At 32.8% G+C, this 22,229-nt stretch overlaps 1 protein-coding gene across 2 annotated transcripts in view; it reads right to left on the bottom strand.

Annotated features, from left to right (window-relative positions):
* Positions 1 to 21,687, bottom strand: part of DYNC2H1 (dynein cytoplasmic 2 heavy chain 1) — a 258,081-nt gene extending 236,394 nt beyond the window's left edge. Inside the window, exons 1-15 of one of the 2 annotated variants that reach the window (XM_025043743.1) lie at positions 21,326 to 21,687; positions 17,167 to 17,337; positions 16,661 to 16,796; positions 14,989 to 15,107; positions 13,851 to 13,995; positions 12,879 to 12,970; positions 10,681 to 10,815; positions 10,464 to 10,577; positions 10,236 to 10,347; positions 9,796 to 9,920; positions 8,491 to 8,666; positions 6,278 to 6,473; positions 3,621 to 3,716; positions 883 to 1,035; positions 182 to 280 (exon numbers count right to left, since the gene is read on the bottom strand). In XM_025043743.1, coding sequence (XP_024899511.1) covers positions 182 to 280; positions 883 to 1,035; positions 3,621 to 3,716; positions 6,278 to 6,473; positions 8,491 to 8,666; positions 9,796 to 9,920; positions 10,236 to 10,347; positions 10,464 to 10,577; positions 10,681 to 10,815; positions 12,879 to 12,970; positions 13,851 to 13,995; positions 14,989 to 15,107; positions 16,661 to 16,796; positions 17,167 to 17,337; positions 21,326 to 21,520 — 2,064 coding nt within the window. In that variant the 5' untranslated portion in view covers positions 21,521 to 21,687. Of the gene's footprint in view, positions 1 to 181; positions 281 to 882; positions 1,036 to 3,620; positions 3,717 to 6,277; positions 6,474 to 8,490; positions 8,667 to 9,795; positions 9,921 to 10,235; positions 10,348 to 10,463; positions 10,578 to 10,680; positions 10,816 to 12,878; positions 13,112 to 13,850; positions 13,996 to 14,988; positions 15,108 to 16,660; positions 16,797 to 17,166; positions 17,338 to 21,325 lie in introns of both variants that reach the window. The other variant, XM_006907520.3, reaches the window with a different exon arrangement.
* Positions 21,688 to 22,229: the final 542 nt, after the last annotated feature.

Genomic DNA, 22,229 nt, shown 5'->3' with positions numbered 1-22,229 from the left:
TTTTTAAGTGTAAATACATTGTTCATTTATGGTCTTTAAGTATAATTCAGTAAAATTCTAAATTTATTAGGAATTCTTTAGTAAAGATTTACAAATAACATAAACTTTTCATCAGTTCATATATTCACATTCTGAAAAGTTCATATTTCAAAGTGTAGATACATAGTAAAACATACTCTACCTGTGCTTCTACACTTGCTAAGCCAGTTCTCAATTCCTGTAATCCATCTTTCCAACGCTGCTGCTGCCGAAGCAGATCAATATTCATAAGAATTACCACCTGTTAAAAATGAGAACACAGTAGTATCAAAGTATCACCTGATAAATAGTAGTAACTTTCCGTAGAACTGGACAGACACCACCCTAACCAAGTGCTCAAGGTGAACTCAATCTAAAATAAGACATATCAATACCTGATTGATGCATTGAGAAAGACAAACATCATTTCCATGGTATTCCTGGCAAAATTGCATAATCCTAATATTTAATCATGAGAAAACATCATTTAACCCAAATCAAGAGATATTCTAGAAAATAACTAACCAGTACTTATCAAAAGTTTCAAGGTCATAAAAACAAGGAAAGACTGAGGAGGAGACTACAGAGACTTAGCAATTAAATGCAAGATAGGATCCTTGAAAAGAAAAAGGACATTAGTAGAGAAGTTTTAAAATTCAAAAACAGTCTATTTCTTAGTTTTGATAACTATATATAGGTTATATAGGTTGTCAACAACAGAGGAAACTGGGTGAAGGGTAAGTATGAACTCTCTATTATATTTTTGCAATTTAAGTCTCAAATATTTTCCAAATAAGTTATTTAAAATTATATCCTAAATACTTTTTAAACAATAGCTTATTCAATATCATAAATACAGTATACCTTTTCACAAAATGTAGTGTGCCATTTTCTCAGTTTTCTATTTTCAGTAGCAAGTCGTTCAGCAGCATTTTGGAGTTTTTGAATGTAGCCTTCTAATTCTTTAGGATTATCCCAAGTAATTTGTGATTTTCCCCCACTTCCCGCTTTTGAATTCTAAGGTATAACAAATGACATTTGGTACTTAAACACATTTCTTTTTTCCAAAAGATTCAATATTCTACATCATAAGTTCAATTATCCCTAATACCAACCAGCAATAAAAAGAACATATAATTTTTCCATTTTATAAATGATAAACAATCTGGCCAAGATTGAGTAGCCCCATTCCTTCCAGGTACTCCCTCTTATGAGTAAAAAAATCCCTGGACATAACATAACAAACAAGCATAGGAAGAGTGAAAGGTAGAAATAAGAAGACAGTCAACAAATAAACTTTGGGAATGGAGAAACAAGACACCTTATTGTCACCCATATATCCAGGACAGGGCACTGGAGAAGTCTCCAATCTGGAACTACCCACAGGGATAAATAAAGCTCCAGGAGAAGCCTACGCCCTCTAGCCAAAGGACAAGGAAAACAATGGCCTAATAACAGAAAACCATTTTAGTAAATACCACCCTACTCCAACTAACACCAGTGGAAAAACCACCTCTCTGCAGTTTCAGTGAGACCAAGTGAGGAGCTGATCTTCCACTCCCTGCTTGGCAAAGACTGGCAGTGCTCCAATTCCCACCAAGGTAAAGTCAGCAGGGCTGAACAACACTTCTTCTGAGTTTTTAAAATCATATTGGATGACTGAAACAAAAAGTTATAACACCATCTGATCTACGTATGCAGAGGAAATACTTACAACAAATATGCAAGAGTGGAGAGAGTAGAGACCAAATAGAAGTAAAGTTTCTCTATTTCACTTGAAATGGTAAGTGGTAAGGCATAGCAAGTTTCTGAAATACAGCAGGCCCTCAATAAATAGCTAATGAAGGAATGAAACTAAACAATTATATAACAAATTCAATAAACTACTCTATACAAAAAGCATTTATTGATAATTACTATATATGACTTACTGTTGTATCACTTGAGAGTATGAAAATATAGAGTCCCTGCTCTCCAATATTCTACAATATAGTGAGTTATATTGAATTGCCAGAGAATTATAAAGACTCTTAGAGTTCTCTCTCCTCCTATCTTAGTTTTTTATCCACTAATGTCTCATTTAACATATATTAAATATAATTATTTAGTTCTTACAACCCAATTTCTCAAAATAAGTTTCCTCTTCAGAAATATCAAGATATTATTTTGAATACAACAGAAAAGAAAAAGCTCTGAAGGCTTACAATTAAAACAATCTACATATTAAGTGAAAATGTCAAAATAACAGTCTGATGCCGTTTGCAAAATACACACTTATAAACATGCACAGAAAACAAAGTTTAAAAGGTACCAGACAGTTAAGAATGGACATTTCTTGCTGGTACAATTAGAAGACCTTTTTTCTTTTTGTTTATTTTTGAAACTTTCCATTATAAACCCGTATTGAACTTTGGCAATAGGAAAAAAGTGTTTTTATAGGTTTCATATAATTTTATATATAGATTTCATGTAGATTTATATAACTTCTAGTTAATTTTAAGCCTGAGAACTAGTGTGCAGAAATGAGTTAACATAGCAAGTCTAACTGCTATCCCTTAAAAGACCTGCTTGAAAAACTGGCCCTTAGTGAGCACCTGGTAACTTGAAGTTTGGGAAGGTTCCCATCACCCTAACTTTTAAGAGTTGCTCACTGTACCTAAACAATATGGTTTATGCTGAACACTTGATTTGCTTCTGAGAACCTGGAATTTTGGTACATAACTAGGCTGAAGATTCCTACATGACTAGCCCTCAGTAAAAACCTGGACACTAAGTTGCTAATAACCTTCCCTAGTAAGACAACACTTCACTTTGTTACAAGTTGTTGCTGGGGGAATTATAATGTCCTGTGTGACTCCACTGGGAGACTACTCTTAAAAGCTTAAGCCCGGTTTCTCCAGGTCTTCACCCCATGCACCTTCCTCTTTGCTGATTATGCCTTACATCCTCTCACTGTAATAAATCATTGCTATGAATACAACTATACACCAAGTCCTGTGAGTCTTCTTAGCAAATCAAAGAACCTGGGGGGTAGTCTTCAGGATCATGACCCAACAAGTTACCTACTTTCAAATAAAAGAAGAATAAAAGGGTATATTCCTCTTCTACATAATTTTTCAAATATGTCATTTATGAAGATTAAAAACATAGATTTCAAAAAGTTAGCAGTCACATAGTAACATATAGTTTAAAAACTACTGTGGGTTCTCCTAATTTCATATGTGTGGTTATTTCAATACACATAGATAAAGAGCAAATAAATTTTAAATTGTAAAATCAGACAATTGAAAAGTACTAAAGAGTCTTGTGTATAAAGACCTCACACTTCAGTGAATCAGAAAATATAATGGCATACAAATTGTATATTATACATATTAATTCAATTGATCAAAATCAGCACCAAAATATGTGAAACATTATAACCATTTAAATCTACAGTTTGAAAAAAATGTTACTCATTAAAAGTGAGAGATGTCATTGACGAGCAACATACAGCTTTAGATCAATGGCTATATTAAGCTGGAGGGTATACTAAAAAACTAAGAAATAAGATACACTTCATTTGTAAAATCTAATTATAATAACATGAAACGTCCACTTACCTTAATTATCTGTTCAAATGCTAAGGCAGATTGTAACATCATTGGCCTCTGACTTTGAATCATTTGTTGATCAATAGAGTTGTAAAAATGTGCCACCTACAAAGTAAAAGATCTAATTAGCAAAAATCAATAATAAATAGCACACCTTTTTTTTCCATTTTTATTTGTCTGAATGGAAATAACTTCTAAATTCTAAAATTTAACAAAAAATAGTTTTTTCATCTCCACTACAGCATTTATGCATGTATTATTATACACAATTAACAAATTGTGTTGAGTTCCTATAATTTGCCAAGTCATATCCTGAGGGCTGATTAAACAAAGATTATAAAACCTATTACCCTCATCTCTTGGCAAGACCAATGAAACAGGGTCCTAATTCGTCTCTCTCTTTTCAATCAAGGCCTCCTATTGTCTATGCAGAGCCTTCAAAGCAGTCAGGGCGGTCCTTTTTTAAACATACCTTTTGCTTACTCAAAACCTTCCAGTGACTTCCCAATACATTTGAGAATAAAATCCAAACCCTCAAAACTCTTAACTAAATCTTCCTATGGTTTCCCAATATACATAAGAATAAAATGCAAATCCAAAATCCATGTCCTTACCCAGCACAAACATTTTATATAAACTGTCCCTTTACCCCACCATAAATGTCCCTCATTGCATTGTGCCAAATTGGCCTCACCACTATTATTCTAACCCACCAAATGAGTCTCTTTTCAGGAACTCTGTATGTCATTCACTCCCTCTCTCTGCAATATTCTTCCTCCAGATATTTGCGTGGTTCTTTTACTCACTTTTGAATCATGCCTCTTTACAAATATTACCTTTTCAAGACCTATCCTGATCACTTGGGATAAAATAGCAGTCCTGTCACAATCCTTTTACTACATTTTATTTTTCTTCAAAGTACTTATCACTACCAAATGTTGAATTATTTATCTGTTTGCCATCTATCACCCATACTAGAATGATAGCTCCAAGAACAGTGCCTAGCAAATAGCAGGCACTCAATAAACGTTTGTCAAATTAATGAATGAATCAAGAAATAGAGATACCCACCAAGTACAATGGTGGACAAAAGAGGACACTGTCGACTCCGTTGGAGGAAAAGGAGAGGTCCGAGGAAGATCAAGTGGAGACCGTGGAGAAAGTTTAAGGAGACCATCTTTTAATTTTTGTTATCACCAGCACCTCACAATATTCTTAGCACAGAGGAGGTGCTTAAAAAATATTTAACTAATTTAACTTCTTTCCACTAGTATTCATTAAACTATGCTTTATTTGGTGGGGGATACCCACTCCCCTTATTCTGTAGCACAACAGTCCCAGAAAAAGTCCAGTCAGGAAAACTAGAAGCAACGGAACACATACTATTACAAAAATCTGGCCATACTGCTATCTAGCCAACATCACTTCACATTTCCTACTCTAACTAAATGTCTGCTCATAATAATGGTCTATATATAAGTAGATCTTCCCGATTGTTCTTCCAGGAGTAAATACAAATACTATGCGACCATTCATTCATCTCTTGAGCTCCTATTGTGTTAAATACTTTAGATACAAAAGCAAGCAAGCCTCTCTCTTTCTGAAATGACCACCTGCACCAACATCTTGTGCTCTTGAGAAAACATATGTATGCTCTTCCAGACTCAGATCAAAACATCATTCCTCTTTAAAGATTTATCTGATACTACCTCTATCCCTACCCAGGAAAAAAAATTGAAAATTACCACCCCTATGCTTTTGCAGGACTTTCTGAACATCTATAACATAGTACTCATAATATATTAAATGTTGTTATCTATTCGTTCACATATCTGTCATCATTATATCAATCAAAATAGAATAAATATGGGCTTTGCAGTCAGAGTGACTTGGTATCAAATCGCACCTTCATAACTTACTAGCTGTGTGGCACTGGGAAAATGATGTTACTAATTTAATCCTCCATAGATCAAGTGACAGGATTAATTTAAATAACATAGACATCTACCAGAGGCTTGATGTTTAATAAGAACTCAATGTTCAGTTTTCTCTCTTCCACAAGACCAGTGGTTCTCAACCACAGTTGATTTGCACCCAAGGTGATATTCGGCACTGCTTAGAGATTTTTTGATTGTCAGGACTAGGCATGTGCTACTGGCCAGAGATGCTGCTAGACATCCTACAATGCACAAGACATCCCCACAAAAAAAAGAATCAGTCCAAAATATCAAAAGTGCTGTTGCTGAGAAACCCTGCACCAGAGTGTGATAGTAATATATTCATTTTTATATCGTCACTACACTGTGCCTGGCAGTAGAGATGCTCAATGAATCTTTGTTGAACAAAGAACAAGTGAAAGGCAAAATACACAAGATACTGTTCCTGTCCTCTAAGATCTAAATAATCAAGAAAGAAAAAAAATATTTTTTTTAAGCCAGAGTGATTTGCACACTGCACTGCACACAAAATAAGGAACATTCAATTAAAGGAAGACAAAGAAAGTAAATTTTGAGTTTGGAATTGAAGGATGACTTTGAGTTTTCTAATCAGAAAGAACAAATCAGTGCATGGAGACAAGTTCAGAGAAAAGTCAATTTTCATATTATTAAAATATTCTAATGTGATGAACTCAGAATAGCCATGTTTTCAAAAATATAATTTCATACTTGTTTAAGAATAATTGCTTGCTTGCAGAATTTCTGTGCAATGTTTGCAACTTGCTGTATTTTGGCAGGAATAACAAAGCCAAGTGCAGAAAGCTGACGAACTTCTCTCAGAAGAATCACCAACCGATCTGAATAATGCACTTTTAATGATCCATCATTAGGATCCAATTCCATAATTCGACTATTAGCTTCAATACTACAAAACAAAATGAATAACTTTTTAAGTTTCATGTTCTCACTCTTCCAACTGATGAAAAACACAATAGTTTTTTTGTAACTTTTCTGTGAATATAGCATTAATTTAATTACAGTTGTCAAGTTATCTTTTTCCTCATTGTATCTCACAATTCGAATCTTGATAATAAGCTGCAATATCTAAAATATAACATTATTATTTCAACTAAGTAGTTTTGAAGTTGGAAAAATCAATCTCAAAAAATAAAATAAAATCAATTTCTTAACCTTCAGGTAAGAATCAAAACTAACATCACATCCACCATAAAGAGAAAAGGTTTTGGGTCATTTTCTAAAAGGTACTTTGTGTATGTATGTATATGTGTGTGTGTGTGTGTGTGTGTGTGTTTTTATTTATTTATTTTTTTTACCTAGCTCACTTGATTCTTTAATACTTTTATTACAGAATCAATGATAAGCGTCAAAATGAGAGAAGTAGAGATAGTCAAATATTTCATTACTCTTTGTTTCACTAGTTAAGTCCTTTCATTGCATTTCTCACAAAGGCTTCAATAGCAAATTTTACATTGGGGCACTCAAGTCAGTATGGATTGTGAAAACACTAAGCTAAATCAAGAATAAAGCATTATATTTTCATGGTCTTTCTTTCAGGATCATGTTTACATAATGCTCATTCTTTCAAATCACTGACAATTAAGAGAACTTACAGGTCTTAGAAAGTAAGCTAGTGAACAGAAAAAGGACAAATCTATTCAGCCTATTTAATCACACATAAAGCAAAGCATAATAAAAAGTAGATACTTTAAAAGGCATAAAATAAATATTTAGCCCAAACTTTCCCATATAAACATAAACAAAGCCCACCAAAAAATTATTATGGTGATCCTTTCTGCCTTTACTCAAAACTTATTTTCAAAATTAGTTCCTTCATACCAGCATATTCTGAAATATGTTCTAAAACACATTGATTCTATGGGACAATAATGGGTTTAATCAAAAAAAAAAAAAAAAAAAGTGGGACTCAGGGAAATTTCATTACCAAAGGGAAACACTGGACTGAACAAAGTTTAATAGGCTTCATTACAGCAGGTCTCAGTCCTTTGGTATGCTGTCACACATAGTGAATCCTCACTGGTGCTATAGTGATAAAAGTATGTATATTTTCCAAAATTAGCTGACTAAAGAAATATTTTTTTAGCCTGGAACATCTTTCACATTTTAGGTTTAGGATAGAAAAGAAGAATTAAACAGCATGAAGTTATGATCATTAATGCCCTAGCACCTTTTGGTTGTTTTGGCCTTCCTCTACAACCAAAATGCAAGATAAAGAAGAAAAAAATAATTCATTCAGTTTAAGAAGCTACCACTTTAGGCCTGATTCACCTTTGTAGCAATATAGGGACTATAAAGAGAATTTCACCTTATGGACAAACTTACTTTTAAAAAGTGACAAGTTTCTAAAAATACAGATAATAATATGCTGGGGAAAGTTTGCCTGAACAAAGAAACATGGCTTTTCTAGACCATCCATTTTAAATACCCATTAGAATAATTAGGCTGACCAATTAAATTATGTTTAGTATAGCTCAACAAATATTTACCAAACCCTTACTATGTTGGGCGCCACGAAGAAATACTCATTACAAGGAGTTTAAAATTAATATAATGTTAGCATTTACAATGTGTGCTAACTCAAATGGCAACAAAACATACATGGATACCAAAAACAAAAAAAAATCATGGAAGAGGGAAAGCCTAATTCCAAAATGGAAATCTGCAGTTCTGGGGAACAGACATGAGAAACAAGGGGGAAGCAGTCAACAGACTATATCAGCAAAGTTTCCAACCTTAGGACTTAAAAGTTGACAAACAAAAACTAACAAAAAAAATTTAAAGGAGTTTGAAGAAAGTTTGAAGAAAGGACAGAGCTGAGATGAATTACACCTTGCCATTTGGATTAATAACATAAGAAAAAAGATTTTTGTGTAGATTTCTCTGTTTAGTATATTTATACTTACCACAAACCAGATCTGGAATCAGACAAACCAGATTGAATATCTCTGGACCAATCATCAAATTGTTCTTGTTCATATAGTTTAAACTGGTCTAAGAGATCTTCAGCACTTCGATGGAAAGATCGAAATCCTGATAAGTCAGATAAAAGAGCCTCTGCTATCTTGATAGTATCATCCACCTCAAAAAGCCAAATAACAAGAATATTTATTATTTAAAATCTAACAAAATTAGGATAAAATATAGTCCCCTTCTCTGATCTGTGATTCAGAAATTATTTTCCCATTCATCTATAAACAGTAAAGTAGATTTGCCAGTAAATATAAGAGTATCAACTCCTACTTTGCTTCTGAATTATACAACCTCAGAATAGCAAAACACAGAGGATAATGCATACGAGGCATAATTTGAAGGGCAAGATAAGAGAAATTCAGGTGAAATTCCAACAATTCAGTAATACTCTTATACATAGTAAGCAGTAAGTTAGGTCCTTTACTAAATGCTCTGTTTAATAGCTTAGACAATAATTATGTCAACTGGAAGGTCAATGAAACGAGAGAAATGCCCTTCCTCCATAACTGTACAAATAATTCTGTAGCACCTTGGAAAGCTGACTGATGAAATTAAGCACAATAATCCAGAAAATAAAACATCAACTTCAATAAGTAGAATTCTTTCTCATGCTAGCCTTTATAATATCTGTATCCGTTTGTTCTTAATCACAGATTAAAATTAATATTTATTATACGAACCAAATATAAGACATTATACCACATACTGATTGATAAGTATATAAGATTATTAGATCAACTTTGATAATATTAAATAGTCTTTTAAATCTATAAATTGCTGCCACTACCTTAGACAATGCCATAATTACCTTTCACCTTTCCTTTAACTTCTTTTCAACCTGATTTACTTACATAAACATACTTGCAGATAGACTTGGCAACTACCAAGATTTCACAATGATACATTTCAAAGGATTAAAAATGGTACATTTTCAAAGAATTTTCTTAATGCAATATAAAGGATGCTTTTCTCTTGAACACTTTTTTTAAAGCACTTACCTGTAACAAGTGCAATTAGAATGAGAAATTATTTGATAATTATCTCTATACAAGAAATGAGGAAAACCATTAGAATCTCCTCAGCACTTTTTCAGAATTCTACATTTCACATGAAAATTAGATGGATGTGCCAAGGAAAACAGAGAATTTTTTTAATGTTTTCACTACAGTTCTAGAGTGCCTTCAACATTAATTTAGCACATTTTATAATTAGTATTCAACTTTTATTCAAACAAATACCTTCAGTTCCAGCTGACGAACCCAAACTATATTATTAACAACTTCTGAAAGGTTTTTGCCAGAAAGTGGTCCAGATGCATCACCTGGAATTCCTCGGCATCGATTCTCAAAGTCTAATCGAAAATCTATAAAATTTAAATCAAATAAATGATAACACACATTCAGCAAAGATTTTCTAAATGCCTTCTATGGACCAAGTACTATGTCAAATGTTGTGGGTAGAAAAATAATAAAAGTTGGTCCCTTATACTCAGGAATCTTACATATCAAATACAACAGAGAAAGAAAATAACCAGTTAATTTTAAAAATCTGTCACTTATAACAGTAATATAGATGTCATAAAACGTAGTCTTAATCATAAATGTTATACAACAAAGAAAAAAGTAACTTACAAAAATATTTTCTGAAGCAAACACCTTTATCGCTGATAAACTTTTACCTTTAACTGAGTCCACGAGTCTTGCCAGTAAAGTTTCTCTTTCTAACATCAATTCTTTGCTTATAGTTGGACGCTTCACCAACTCTTTATATTTCAGAAATGCTTGAAGAAGCTAATACAAAATAAGACAAGTATTTGTTCATCCCAACTGGATCAACTTGGCAAGTACACATACGTCTCCTAAAATAACTTAAAGGAAATAGTAAAAGTGAAATATTTCAATGTTACCTGCTGTGGACTATCTTGAATTTCTGAAATATAATTTTTCAATTTTCCTGCTATTTTTTTTTCCGCAGGTGCAATAATTTTTTCATATTGAGAAACTGCAGCTTTCCATAAAGGCTAAACAAATTATGAATATTGTTAGACTTTAATATTTTAAAAATCTTCCTTTAAAAAGAACACAAAAAGGAAATTATATAGAGAAACACATATATATTCAAACCTCAGTATATGGATTATATTGCACGGGATTCAAGCCAGTAAACGGTTCAAATACTCGAGCCAGGCATGTAATTTTCTCTTCACCAGCAGGTAAAAAATAGACAAGCTTCTCATGAATTGTTCTAATAGCCAAGACCTAAAACACAAGATATTAAAACAACAAATTCATTTAAGTCAATAAATCTACACTAATCAGTCTAAAATCTAAAGATACTGAGCAAAAAATTCTTTAACTAGTTTCTCTGAAATGAATAATAAAACTGAAATTATAATTTTGAGAATTACCACTCATCAATAATGAAAGTAATATTCAAAGACATATTGTATCATCACACTACTAGCAATCAGTGTGCTCAAATCTAGTGAAAATATACAAAATCTAAATATTTTTAAGCTATGATTAAAGCTCATTTAAAGTTTTAACACTTTTCCTCCTTAATATAGTATTTCTGACTTTCATAAATTTGCATTATATTGCACTGCTGATAATGAAACGATATTAACTCTATTATGCATAATTTACAAGTAGCTGGAAAACAAATTATTGTATTTTGCATTTAAAATTCCCACCAACAATCGAAAGGTAATTAAAAGGTTAAGTAAAAACACTATAATCTTCCATTTGTTAAGGTTAAGTAAAAACACTATAATCTTCCAGTTGGAAATATCAGTATAATTTCATGATTTATTTTTCTTTTTCTAAATACAAAAATACCAATTTAACAATTCTGTCTATTGAGGCCTAAAAGTATTGATAATTAAGTAAAATGTAACACTCCCCTACCAGATTTTTGTTGCTAAATAACATTTTCTACTAAAAATGAACCAGCCTCTTTGGAGAAATGACTAATTCTAGGTATGAGACAGAAATGTACAAGATTAACTGGTATATTTGGGGAGGACTAAAAGTAAGGAAATTATCAAAGAAATACTGGATTCTTATCAAAATAACATACAAGCCAATTTAAAGGGGGGACTCACTGCCCAAACATAAAACAATTTGAATATAACTATACTGGATGGAAACACAAAATATAAAAACTCATGGATTCATAATCTCTATTAAAAAACATTTCATCGATTGCCTATGGAACTTAGTATGACACTTATTCATTGTTCTAAAAAAGTGATAAATAAAAGGAAAGAATTGTCTATACCGCCATTTCTATACAAACTGTATTTCAAGGTGACTAAAAAATTGGTGAGAAAAAGTTCTTCCGTCATCACTAATAAATGCAGGAAGAACAGTAGAATTAGAAAAATCAACATTTTGCGACTCTCCATGATCATCAATGGCTGCTAAAATCATAAAAAAAAATTGATGGAGAACATTATAACAGGTGGATTAGGCTAAACATACCTGATTCCACTTATCAAACTAAAAGTAGGAAAGAACTATATAGTACCACCTACGAAGCAGCCTGATTCAAGTAAATCTACTTTAAGAAAATTTCTAAGATAATCAGAAAAGTTGAACATTGGTTAGATATAAAATAATATGAAGAAATTATTGTAATTTTGTTGGATGTGATACTGCAATTGTGGTTATGTTTTAAGGGTGAAAATACATGATTTCTTCGATTGGCTTTAAAAATACTCCAGCAAAAAAAAGGAAGGCAGGAGGAGACAAAGATGGAATAAGAATTGAATAAGGTTGATGGCTGTTGAAAGTAAATAATGGATACACTGGCATTCATTATACTATTTTACTTTTATATACATTTGAAATGTTTCATGATGAAACAGGTTTTTAAAAAATCCCCAAAGAACCATGGTTCCTGTAGGCAAAAAAGGAAAAAATCAGCTATGCAATCTTTGCACATTCTCATTTTGCCTGTCCCTTCAAGTTTATACTGAAACTGTAACTTACAAAAATTATGTAGCTGTTTTGAATTTTTCCCCAAGTATCCTGTAAAAAGCTGTACCTACTTAAAAACAATTTCGATAGCCAAGAGAATGTCTGATAGCTTTCATACATAGACAAATGAGTTGATTATCTTTTTTATAACAAAGAAGAACAAAACAGAAGTTCACAACTTATAACCTGAACAGTCACACACCAAAGAAAAGAAAGGAGGTGGAAACCAAATAAACAGTTTCTATCAGATGTGTAGTGCTTATTGATTATAAAATTAATTCATAAACAGGTGAAGAGCTACTTCACAGTTAAAGACAAAGAGCCAAATAACGAAATGATACCTCTTCAAGGCGTTTGCCAAGTTTGTCAAGTGTTTCAGGGAAATATTTTTCATTTTTCCATGGATGAGGAACATAGCGCTGCCACACCTGACCTGTTAGATGATTACAGGCAATCACCCACTGCTCGCAAATTGAAATACCAGCTTTCAGATTTTCTTTTACAAGATAATAAGAATCTTCCCATAGGTTCAAAGTTCCCAACTTTTTCTGAACAAATCTTCCAAATGAACCACCTAATAAAATATAAAGCAAACTTTTAAAGGAAATGTCTTTTTACCAAATAATTATAGAATACATGCTTATGACAAAGTTAAAATAATATACAAGTTAACAAACTAAAGATCTATGAAATACCACATGCACATCCTTAGACGAACACTGGCAACAACAAATATTTTTCAAAAACAGAAGTATTTTTGCATCTTACACTACATCATGTACATAAAAAATACATTTGCATTTTAAGTGCTGCAGAGCCTACTGTATGGATGTCGCATTGTGTAACCGATTCTCAATTGCTGTTTGTTTCTCAATTCTCATATGTTCTTATGTTACAAACAATATTCCAATAAATATACATACATCTTTATGTGCTTGTCTAAAATTTCCTTTCGATAATAATGAGAAGGGTCAACTAGTATTTGCATTTCTTATATTGACAAATAAGCCAATGTAATATTAAAGAACTTTTCAGTTCACTACAAAATAAAGTCAAAATTAATACATGTATAGGGACTAAAAATTTATGTAAATTTAGTTGTATTGATGGTCAAAGAATTAAATACATATGATTTAAATTAACCAACTATATACAAATATCTATCTAAATAACCCTATATGATTTGCTTTAAGCGATATTTTAAGCAACAATTATTACATTAAGGAGCATTTTAAGTAAACACTTAAAGAAAAAAAAAACAGAAAACAAAATAAGGCTTGCAAAATTTCAAAAGTTAATTTCTTTCCTAGTACCTATGATATCTAAGAGATGTAACATCCGTGACTCAGGATAATGATCATGCTCTGTTTGTCTCCATACATCATCCACCACATCCCGAGTAGTCTCCACCAAGTCAACCACTTCCAATAAGGATAGACCGTCCAAGTTATAAAACTCCTAGAACAAAAACACATTCATTTTTAAATATAATCATATTTGTACGTTGGGCAAAAGTCACATGTTCTCAGATTTTTTCAACTACTACGACTTTAATAGCTGCCATATTATTTTCTCCTTTTCTACCAGATGATATATTAATTCTCTATGCAAAATACCATGTAAGTTCCTTCACAAACATAAATTTCATGAAAGCCAGAAGGAAAAATAAAAATGGCAAGAAGTCTATTCATTTATTTTTACCCTTGACCTAATTTTCTTTAAATTTGAATTCATTTTTTTATTTATCCAATATAAGTGACCTCATCACCATATATATACACTACCCACTGTAGCTGACATATCTTTATTTATTCATTTACTGTGTTGCTAATAATTATTACTAATAATACAATCACAGTACAAGGTTTATTGTTCTACATTTCATTACTGTTACAAAAAAAGTTTAAAACTATTGCAAACATTTCATTTATTAAAATGATATTGAAAAACATTGGAAATGGAAATTACTGTTTATTTTGAAAGACTTTTTATAATCATGATTAAAATGGTCATTTATTTAACCTCTCTGTAGAAACATCAAGGAATAATGAATCAAATAAGTATAAAACTAAGACTTTTTGTATTACAGCTCACTTCAAAATGCTTTGAATAAGGTGAACATTCTTTCAAAAGAACATATATTACCTCCACATGGATACACCTCCATTAGTGTACTAAGTTTTTGTTTTTTCCTGTCTACCTGCAGAAAACTAGTTATATTTTGAGAACAATATTTACCAGAGATTAGAATTTAACTTTTTCAAAAGTCTGGATTTCTAAGTTGTACTCATGTTAAATACACACCTTAAGTAAACCCTGCTATATATGAAGGATATATTTTGTTCGCAATCATCAAGTAATGATTTTAAAACAGAGATAAATCTATTAAAAGCAGAATCCTAAAGTATTTTAATCAAAAGCCTAATATATAACTGTGTAAGAATCACATACTCTTGCAATTGTTTCAAATAATTCTTTAAAATAACTGGCTCTTTCTTTACTAATCTGTTTACTTCCACGATGAGCTTGCTCTGTCCAAAACTGGAACTCATCATTTGGTGTAAGAATACCTGAAAAGGTAAAAAGGAAAAACATATATCAATTGAAAATGAAAAGCTAGAAAGTTATCTGGTCGATTACACTGATTTTGCATATTTCATGTATTCTTGAGGATGTATAGAAGATGTGTTTTACAATTTCTATCAACAGAAAGCTCTTACTGACATTCATTAGAAACAATAATAGCACTAAATTAATACTTCACAATAAGTTTATTGCTCAGTATGACTGCTATATGCTTTTGTAAACCATTAATAACTATATGGTCAGTTTGCTTCTTACATCTATTAATTTGCTTCTCCAATGTTAGGCTTCCCTAAATCTAATACTAGAACCATTCATGCTATTAGATATTACCCAAATTGAAAATGATTGTGATTTAATCAATAAATGTTTGCAATTAAATTTCAAAATATAAGCAAATTAAAATAGTTTTACTTTTAAATTTGCTTTTAAATTTCCCAATGAAGTGGATAATCTTTAGTTGCCTAATCACATTCTGGAAATAAATGCACTATTCTTTCTGGATCCATATAGTTTACTAGTCAAGCAAAAAATAAAACTAAATCCAATATTTTAAAATAATAATTTGTGTATGTCATGCATTTCATATTAATTTCTCAAATAAATAATAATTTATCTATAACCACAATAAAATTATAATTAGCTCTGACAAAATACATTTTAAAATAAAAGTCAATGGCATATTATCTTTTCAAAGTGCGCGTTAGGGTTAATCCTCATTATTCATGGATTCTGTATATAGGAATTCACCTACTTGCTAACATTTATTTGTAACCTAAAATCAATACTCTCAGTGCTTTGTGTGGTCATTCACAGACAAGTGCAGAACAGTGAAAACTTTGAGTCGCCCTACACATAAGTTCCCAGATGAAGTTGAATAAAAGCGGCACTGCTTTCTTGTTTCTTATTTCTTAGTAAACAAAAATCCTTTTTGTAGTCTATTTGGTGTCACATTTTTCACATTTTTGTGCTTTTTGTTGGTGATTTTGCTGTTTAAAATGCCCCCAAACATAGTGCTGGCTAGTATTCCTAAGCACAAGCACACTGTGATGTGCCTTATAGAAAAAAAGTTGTGCTTGATAAGTTCCTTTCATGCATAAGTTACAATGCTGTTGGTCATGAGGTCAATGTTTACTAGTCAACAATATATATTATATAAAGTGTCTCTAAACACAAATACACATATGACAAGGTTATGTGTTGAGCACTGAACATGACCAGAGACTCATGGGAACCTAATTCTGTATTACCCCTAGGAGCTAAGGTGCAGTAATTACTAATTCAGTTTTTACGGTGACTTTATAGAACATAACTAATGCAAATAACAATAATCAACTATATTTCCTATTTCCATGAACTGAACATTGTGAAAGATTACATTTTCCTCTTCTCTAAATCTATATAGATCTATTCCTTTAAAAAAAGCTCAAGCTCAGAGAAGATCCCAAAGCATGGAAAGAAATCTGTGAGAGAATATATTAATCTACTAATGTACCAGTAAGACAATAGTTTTGACTTTCTTTAAACTATGGTTATATACCTCGTGTGTCATCTTCCTTAAATTTCAACTTTGATAAATTAGTGTCTGATCTTCGTAGAACTATACCCAATCCAGATTCTAGTTCACTCAAAAGATTCTGAAGTTTGGGATCAAAGTTTCTGCTCCATTCCTGATCCTAAATAAAAACAGACAAGAACAAACATTGATCAAAAGCTTGCCAATCAAATTGGCTTCCTGTAACACTATCAAAGTCCAGATATGCCTATTTCACTCAAAGCTTGACACTATCTACATCTCATAAGAGAGGAAAGAAGTCCTTATAGTAATGTAAGAACTGATGTGGGTTGTATTTTATATCTTTTTCCAATTTCTCTGTCAACAAAGCTTACTATAAATTTTTTAATTAAAAAATATTTTAATTAAAAAGTAAAATATTAACATTAACTGTAAGTAAAGTAATTTTTTATGTTTCGTTTATGAAAACATTTATCCAAATAACCTAGGTTAAAAAAAGAATGACCATCTAGCTACTTTAATTTACTCACCTTTAACAACATTGGCGCAAATATTTGCCGTACCGCTTGATAAAGGGAATTTATAGGTGATTCTAACATAGATGAAACAAGAATGTTATTATGTAGATTCTGATCAGTAATTACTTCAGGTCGCAGCTTGAAAAACACCAGCACTTTATCTTTTGTGTCAGCAAAATCAATCTAAAGTGATAAACAAATGATTTTTAATGTTATTGTCATAAGTTAATATTTAAAGAAAAGTTCCTAAAATGTATCACTGTAATTTTATCCCTTAAGAAAATAGTTACTTTAAAATAATTATATATTATATTACAACCAAACTTTCTCTGCTCTTTAAGAATACCTAAGTTTTAAAAGGTTTCCCCATTTACAGGCAAAAGCTACTTTGATTTATAAACAGAAGGTACTATGTGAATATTGATGACATAACACTGCTAACTACTCCACTCCAGCAAGATTCAGATCAAAGCTGTGTGTCCTAGGTACACAATGATTAGCAGTATGCTTCTCCACTCAACTCCAGGATGTTAATCACCCTCTAGCTAAAATTAGCATTTTAAAAGGTGCTTTTTAAGTTGTACATAAAAGTCAACAACCACCCAAATGAACTCAGTTGTCTGTCTCCTAAAATCATCTTTACTTGAACTAAAAATTTTTCCTTAAACTATTTGAGTATAACTTTTTTTATTAAATTGTCATATAACTAGATTATTTAAAATTGGAACTGAATGAGCTAAATTGGAATTTACAAAAGGAGCCATGTTTAAAATAGGTCAGTTAATAGTAATTACAGCCTAGGGAATACAGGCAGCAGTAATGTAATGGCTACGTGTAGAGCCAGAGGAAAGAGTAATCAGGGAGATCGTTTCATAAACTATACAAATGTCTAACCAATGTACTGTATACTTGAAACTAATAATAATTTTTTTTAAAAAAATAGTAATTCCTTCATTAGCTGAAAAGTATACTACCTAAAAAAAATTCTGCATTATATACTCATTTTCACAGTTGTTATCATTTCTTCTTCCAGGAAGAGAAGCCTAGGCATTAAAAAGCTTTCAAACAAGTTAGCTGCTGTGTATGAAAAACATCTTAAAGATGAGCGAGCTTTCACGTTACTTTTCTTTTATCCCAATCATTATATTTTTCAGCTGCTAGGAAGGAACTGGCATTTACTGGTGTAGCTGCATTACTGAAACTCTCATTTTCACATATTAGAATTCTATTGCTAGTGTGAACATTTTATTCCAATTACAAGCAAGTGAGATAACAAGCTGCCGATCTGTAAATTCGAAAAAGTCACTACTTAGTAATTAAACAGTACATATCCTTGTACTTCCTCATCACACGTATCTGAAAAAAGAAAATTCAGAAAATACACATTCTATCATCATACTTTGAAGACAGCAACTACAATCACTGGCCAAGGCTCCCTGGAACATCAATCAGGACAATAAGTTTGTCCTAGCCAAAGTCAGAGTTAAAGCAAAGGATCAGTTGGTTACAGCTGCTCATGGTTCCTTGAGAAAAGGAAAACAGAATCAGCCGCTCCTCCCAGTTTCCCTAACATTGGCAACCACTATTTACTAATTGACTGTAATTTGATAACTATTCATTCAAGGTGTAACATTGTTTTTTGAGGATGTGAAATACTGCTATTACCTACTGGGATCAACCAGGGATCAACATATTACAAACTGCTGCCTGTTTTTGTGCATCCCACAAGCTAAAAATGTTTTTCACATTTTTTAAAAAATCAAAATAATTCATGACACATAATTATATGAAATTCAGATATCAGTGTCCAAAAATAAAGTTTTATTAGACTGTAGCCATACTCATTAACTTACATATTTTCTATGAATGTTTTCACACTACAATGGCATAGCTGTAATTTTAACAAATATGGTCTGCAAAGCCTAAAATATTATCTGGACTATTAGAGAAAGTTTGCCAACCTCTATCCTAAAACATAAACCAGATCACATCTCCCTCTTGCTTAAGACTACCAACTTCCTATTTCAACCTAAATGAGGTACAAGGTCCTAAATGATCAGCCTGTGACAATCCTCCACCCTCCAGTCATTTATTAAACTTCAGCAATCATTTTGGATTTTTTTTCCTGGCCCTTGAAACCAAGGTAAGACCCAGATTAGAAACTTGGTACTTACATTGCTTTTGCTTAGAACACTCTTCCCTTAAATCTATGTATGCCTACAACTCATCATTCAAATCTCATTTCAAAAGTCACTAATCCAGACAGGTATTCCTTCCTATTGTACAAATACAGTTCCCTATGCCATTCCCACCACTACTTTAACATTATTTTTTATCTTAACGGCACTTATCAACACTCAAAATTATGTCACATTATTTATCTGTGTGCATGTACTTCACCTATCTTTGTCCACTTGGATGTTACTCCTTGAAGACAAACTCTGACATGTTCATGGCTGTATTCCCAGCACCTAGGACAGTGCTAGGCCTATAGTAGGTACTCAATAAATATTTGTTAATTTATTAACATTAAATCATGCTGGCTCTCAGACATCTAAAGTACAACTTAATATATAACAAAACACTTTCAAATATGACTAAAAATCTGTAATGTGGGGTATGACTAAAAATAAAATACACTGTTGGGCTCTACTAGTAACGGCATTAATTTTAAAAAGTTTTAATTTTCAAAATCCAACCCAAGATACATTTTTCACAAATTCAAACCCCCCCTTATCTTGTTTTCCCAATACACTCTATCTAAACTTTCAGTGGCATTTCCAACAGTGTTCCCTAATTTTATAATTTGTTGAGTATATGTCATTGTAGACCAGTAGTCCCCAACCTTTTTGGCACCAGGGACCAGTGCGCTCTTATGAGAATCTAATGCCTGATGATCTGTGGTGGAGCTGAGGCAGTGATGCTAGGGGAGAGGCTGTAAATACTGCAAATACAGATAAAGTTTCACTTGTTCCACCACCGCTCACCTCCTACTGTGAGGGCTGGTTCCTAACAAGCCACAATCCATACTAGTAATTGCCCAGGTGGTTGGGGACTCGTGTTGTAGGCCACTGGACTGAAGCTCTGGAAGGCAGAAGCACGGAGTCCTAATATGAATTATACTACTTACTAGAGAAGTGAGGTAGTTAACAGTTAGCCTTGTGCCTTACTTTCCTCAGCCATAAAATGGAAGTAAAAATAGTTTCTATCTTATAGTGTTGTGAATATTAAATGAACTAACGCACATAAAGCACTTAGAACAGTGCCTAACAGTGTAAAGAGAAAATAAATGTTTGCTATGATATTCCATCCTTTTTATATTTTCTTAAATCCACCAATGCTTTGCATATAATGAGTTCAAAATAAAAGTTTTTTGAATAGAGTGGAATTAAATTCAAGTCTAAAGATTCATAGTGAATGGGGTGAATGATTCAATCATCCTACAAAAATGCACTTGCTGTTTCAAAAACTCTGTTAGACATAGAGACATGGGTGGACACCAGAGGAAAAGGTTTAAAAATATGTCTGAGTTACCTTTCATCCATTTAATAAGCTCCTTTAAAGTATGAGGCAATTATTTTCTGTGTATTACTCTTCGATATATACATACCAAGGACGTTAGGAAGCTTTTAACCTTCACTGCTACCCAGAATATAGCTATTTATGATATATATAAAACAAATGTATGTTTGTTAACTTATCAATGTATATATTTAATTTATTAACATATATAAATGTATATGTAATTTATATACACATCCTGATTGCAAATGCAACCATTTAAGCAATCCTGCCAGTGGAGGCAGCGGTGCAATTAAATAAATCAATGCACTGCATACTGTACATCAAAAAAGAATTTAAACTTTGTATCATTTTGTAAGTTTTTTCGTTTAGTTTGGGGAGGGGTGTTTGTTTTTAGACTTTAGGGAAAAGAAACTAGAAGAAATATAATTGTTCTCTTCGGGTGTGTGAACGGGCAACCTCCTTTGGCCAGGTGGAATGCAAGCTTGGAAAATACACGCTGAAGGAAGAGAACAGCTCAGCTAAGGCGGAGACAGCGTTTGGCCCCAGAAGAGGATCCGACGAAGAAGGCTGTAGAGGGATCCGACATCCCTCTGGCTGAGACTGGGGACGTAAAGGGAGCTCAGGGCAGGGGTGCAGGAAACCATACCGTGTTGGAAAAGGAGATCCCGGCGTCGGATCGCTGCACCCTGAGGAGCATCTGATTCCCGTCATCCAAGAAGTTGTTGATTTCAAGACTGTTATACAGCAACGTCTGGTCCAAGGGTTCCGATACTAGTCCAAAGTAATTCTGGGTGGTACTGAAGATGAAAAGCTTCCGAACGTCCCCGGCTCCGCCCGCCATGATTGTGCAAAGGGGGTGAGAGAAGGGAGGGAAGAAAAGAGGGAAGGAAGAAAGCAGACCGGAGGGAAGTGCTAGGAAGAGCAGAGCTCTTCCAAACCCGAAGCCCGCCCGTCGGCCTGCAGAGCTTCGCGGTTGCCCGGGCAGTCGCTATGGCGACGGAGCACTGCTGCGGTGCAGCCGCGGGCGCGCAGTGGACGTCACCATCTCAGGCACGCGCACGCAGAGCTCTCGGAGAGGATCGACTACTTCGGGGTTCCGTAGCTGCTCGCCGCAACCATCGATTGTAAAGGTTTCAAACGAGTTGGTGTTAGGTAGCAAAACCTGACCTTTGTTCTTTCTACAATTTCTTATAACGCACAGTTGAAAGAGATAATTCTAGTCTTCAAGTGCCGTGATGACCTGAGGACTGAGTTCTAGTTCTCCCTCTTTTCCTGCACCCGTTAGCAAACCACTTTCAGCGTGAGTTTCCACTTCTGTAAAATGGGGAAATACTATCTAGGTCGTAATGAGAATTTAAGAGATTACTACTTAAAAGTAGATTTTTAAAGAGAATGATTGAAAAAATTAGTTCAATACAATGCGAATTTATTTTCTCAATCTTCCTCTGCACCTTTCTGTGTTGGTTAATGTCCCACCATTATAAATTAGTTCAATACAATGCTAATTTATTTTCTCAATCTTCCTCTGCACCCTTTCTGTGTTGGTTAAT

This window comes from Pteropus alecto, unplaced genomic scaffold (assembly GCF_000325575.1).
Source record: "Pteropus alecto unplaced genomic scaffold, ASM32557v1 scaffold12, whole genome shotgun sequence".
In the NCBI taxonomy this organism is placed as follows: domain Eukaryota; kingdom Metazoa; phylum Chordata; class Mammalia; order Chiroptera; family Pteropodidae; genus Pteropus; species Pteropus alecto.
This window is presented reverse-complemented; position numbering and strand designations above follow the sequence as displayed.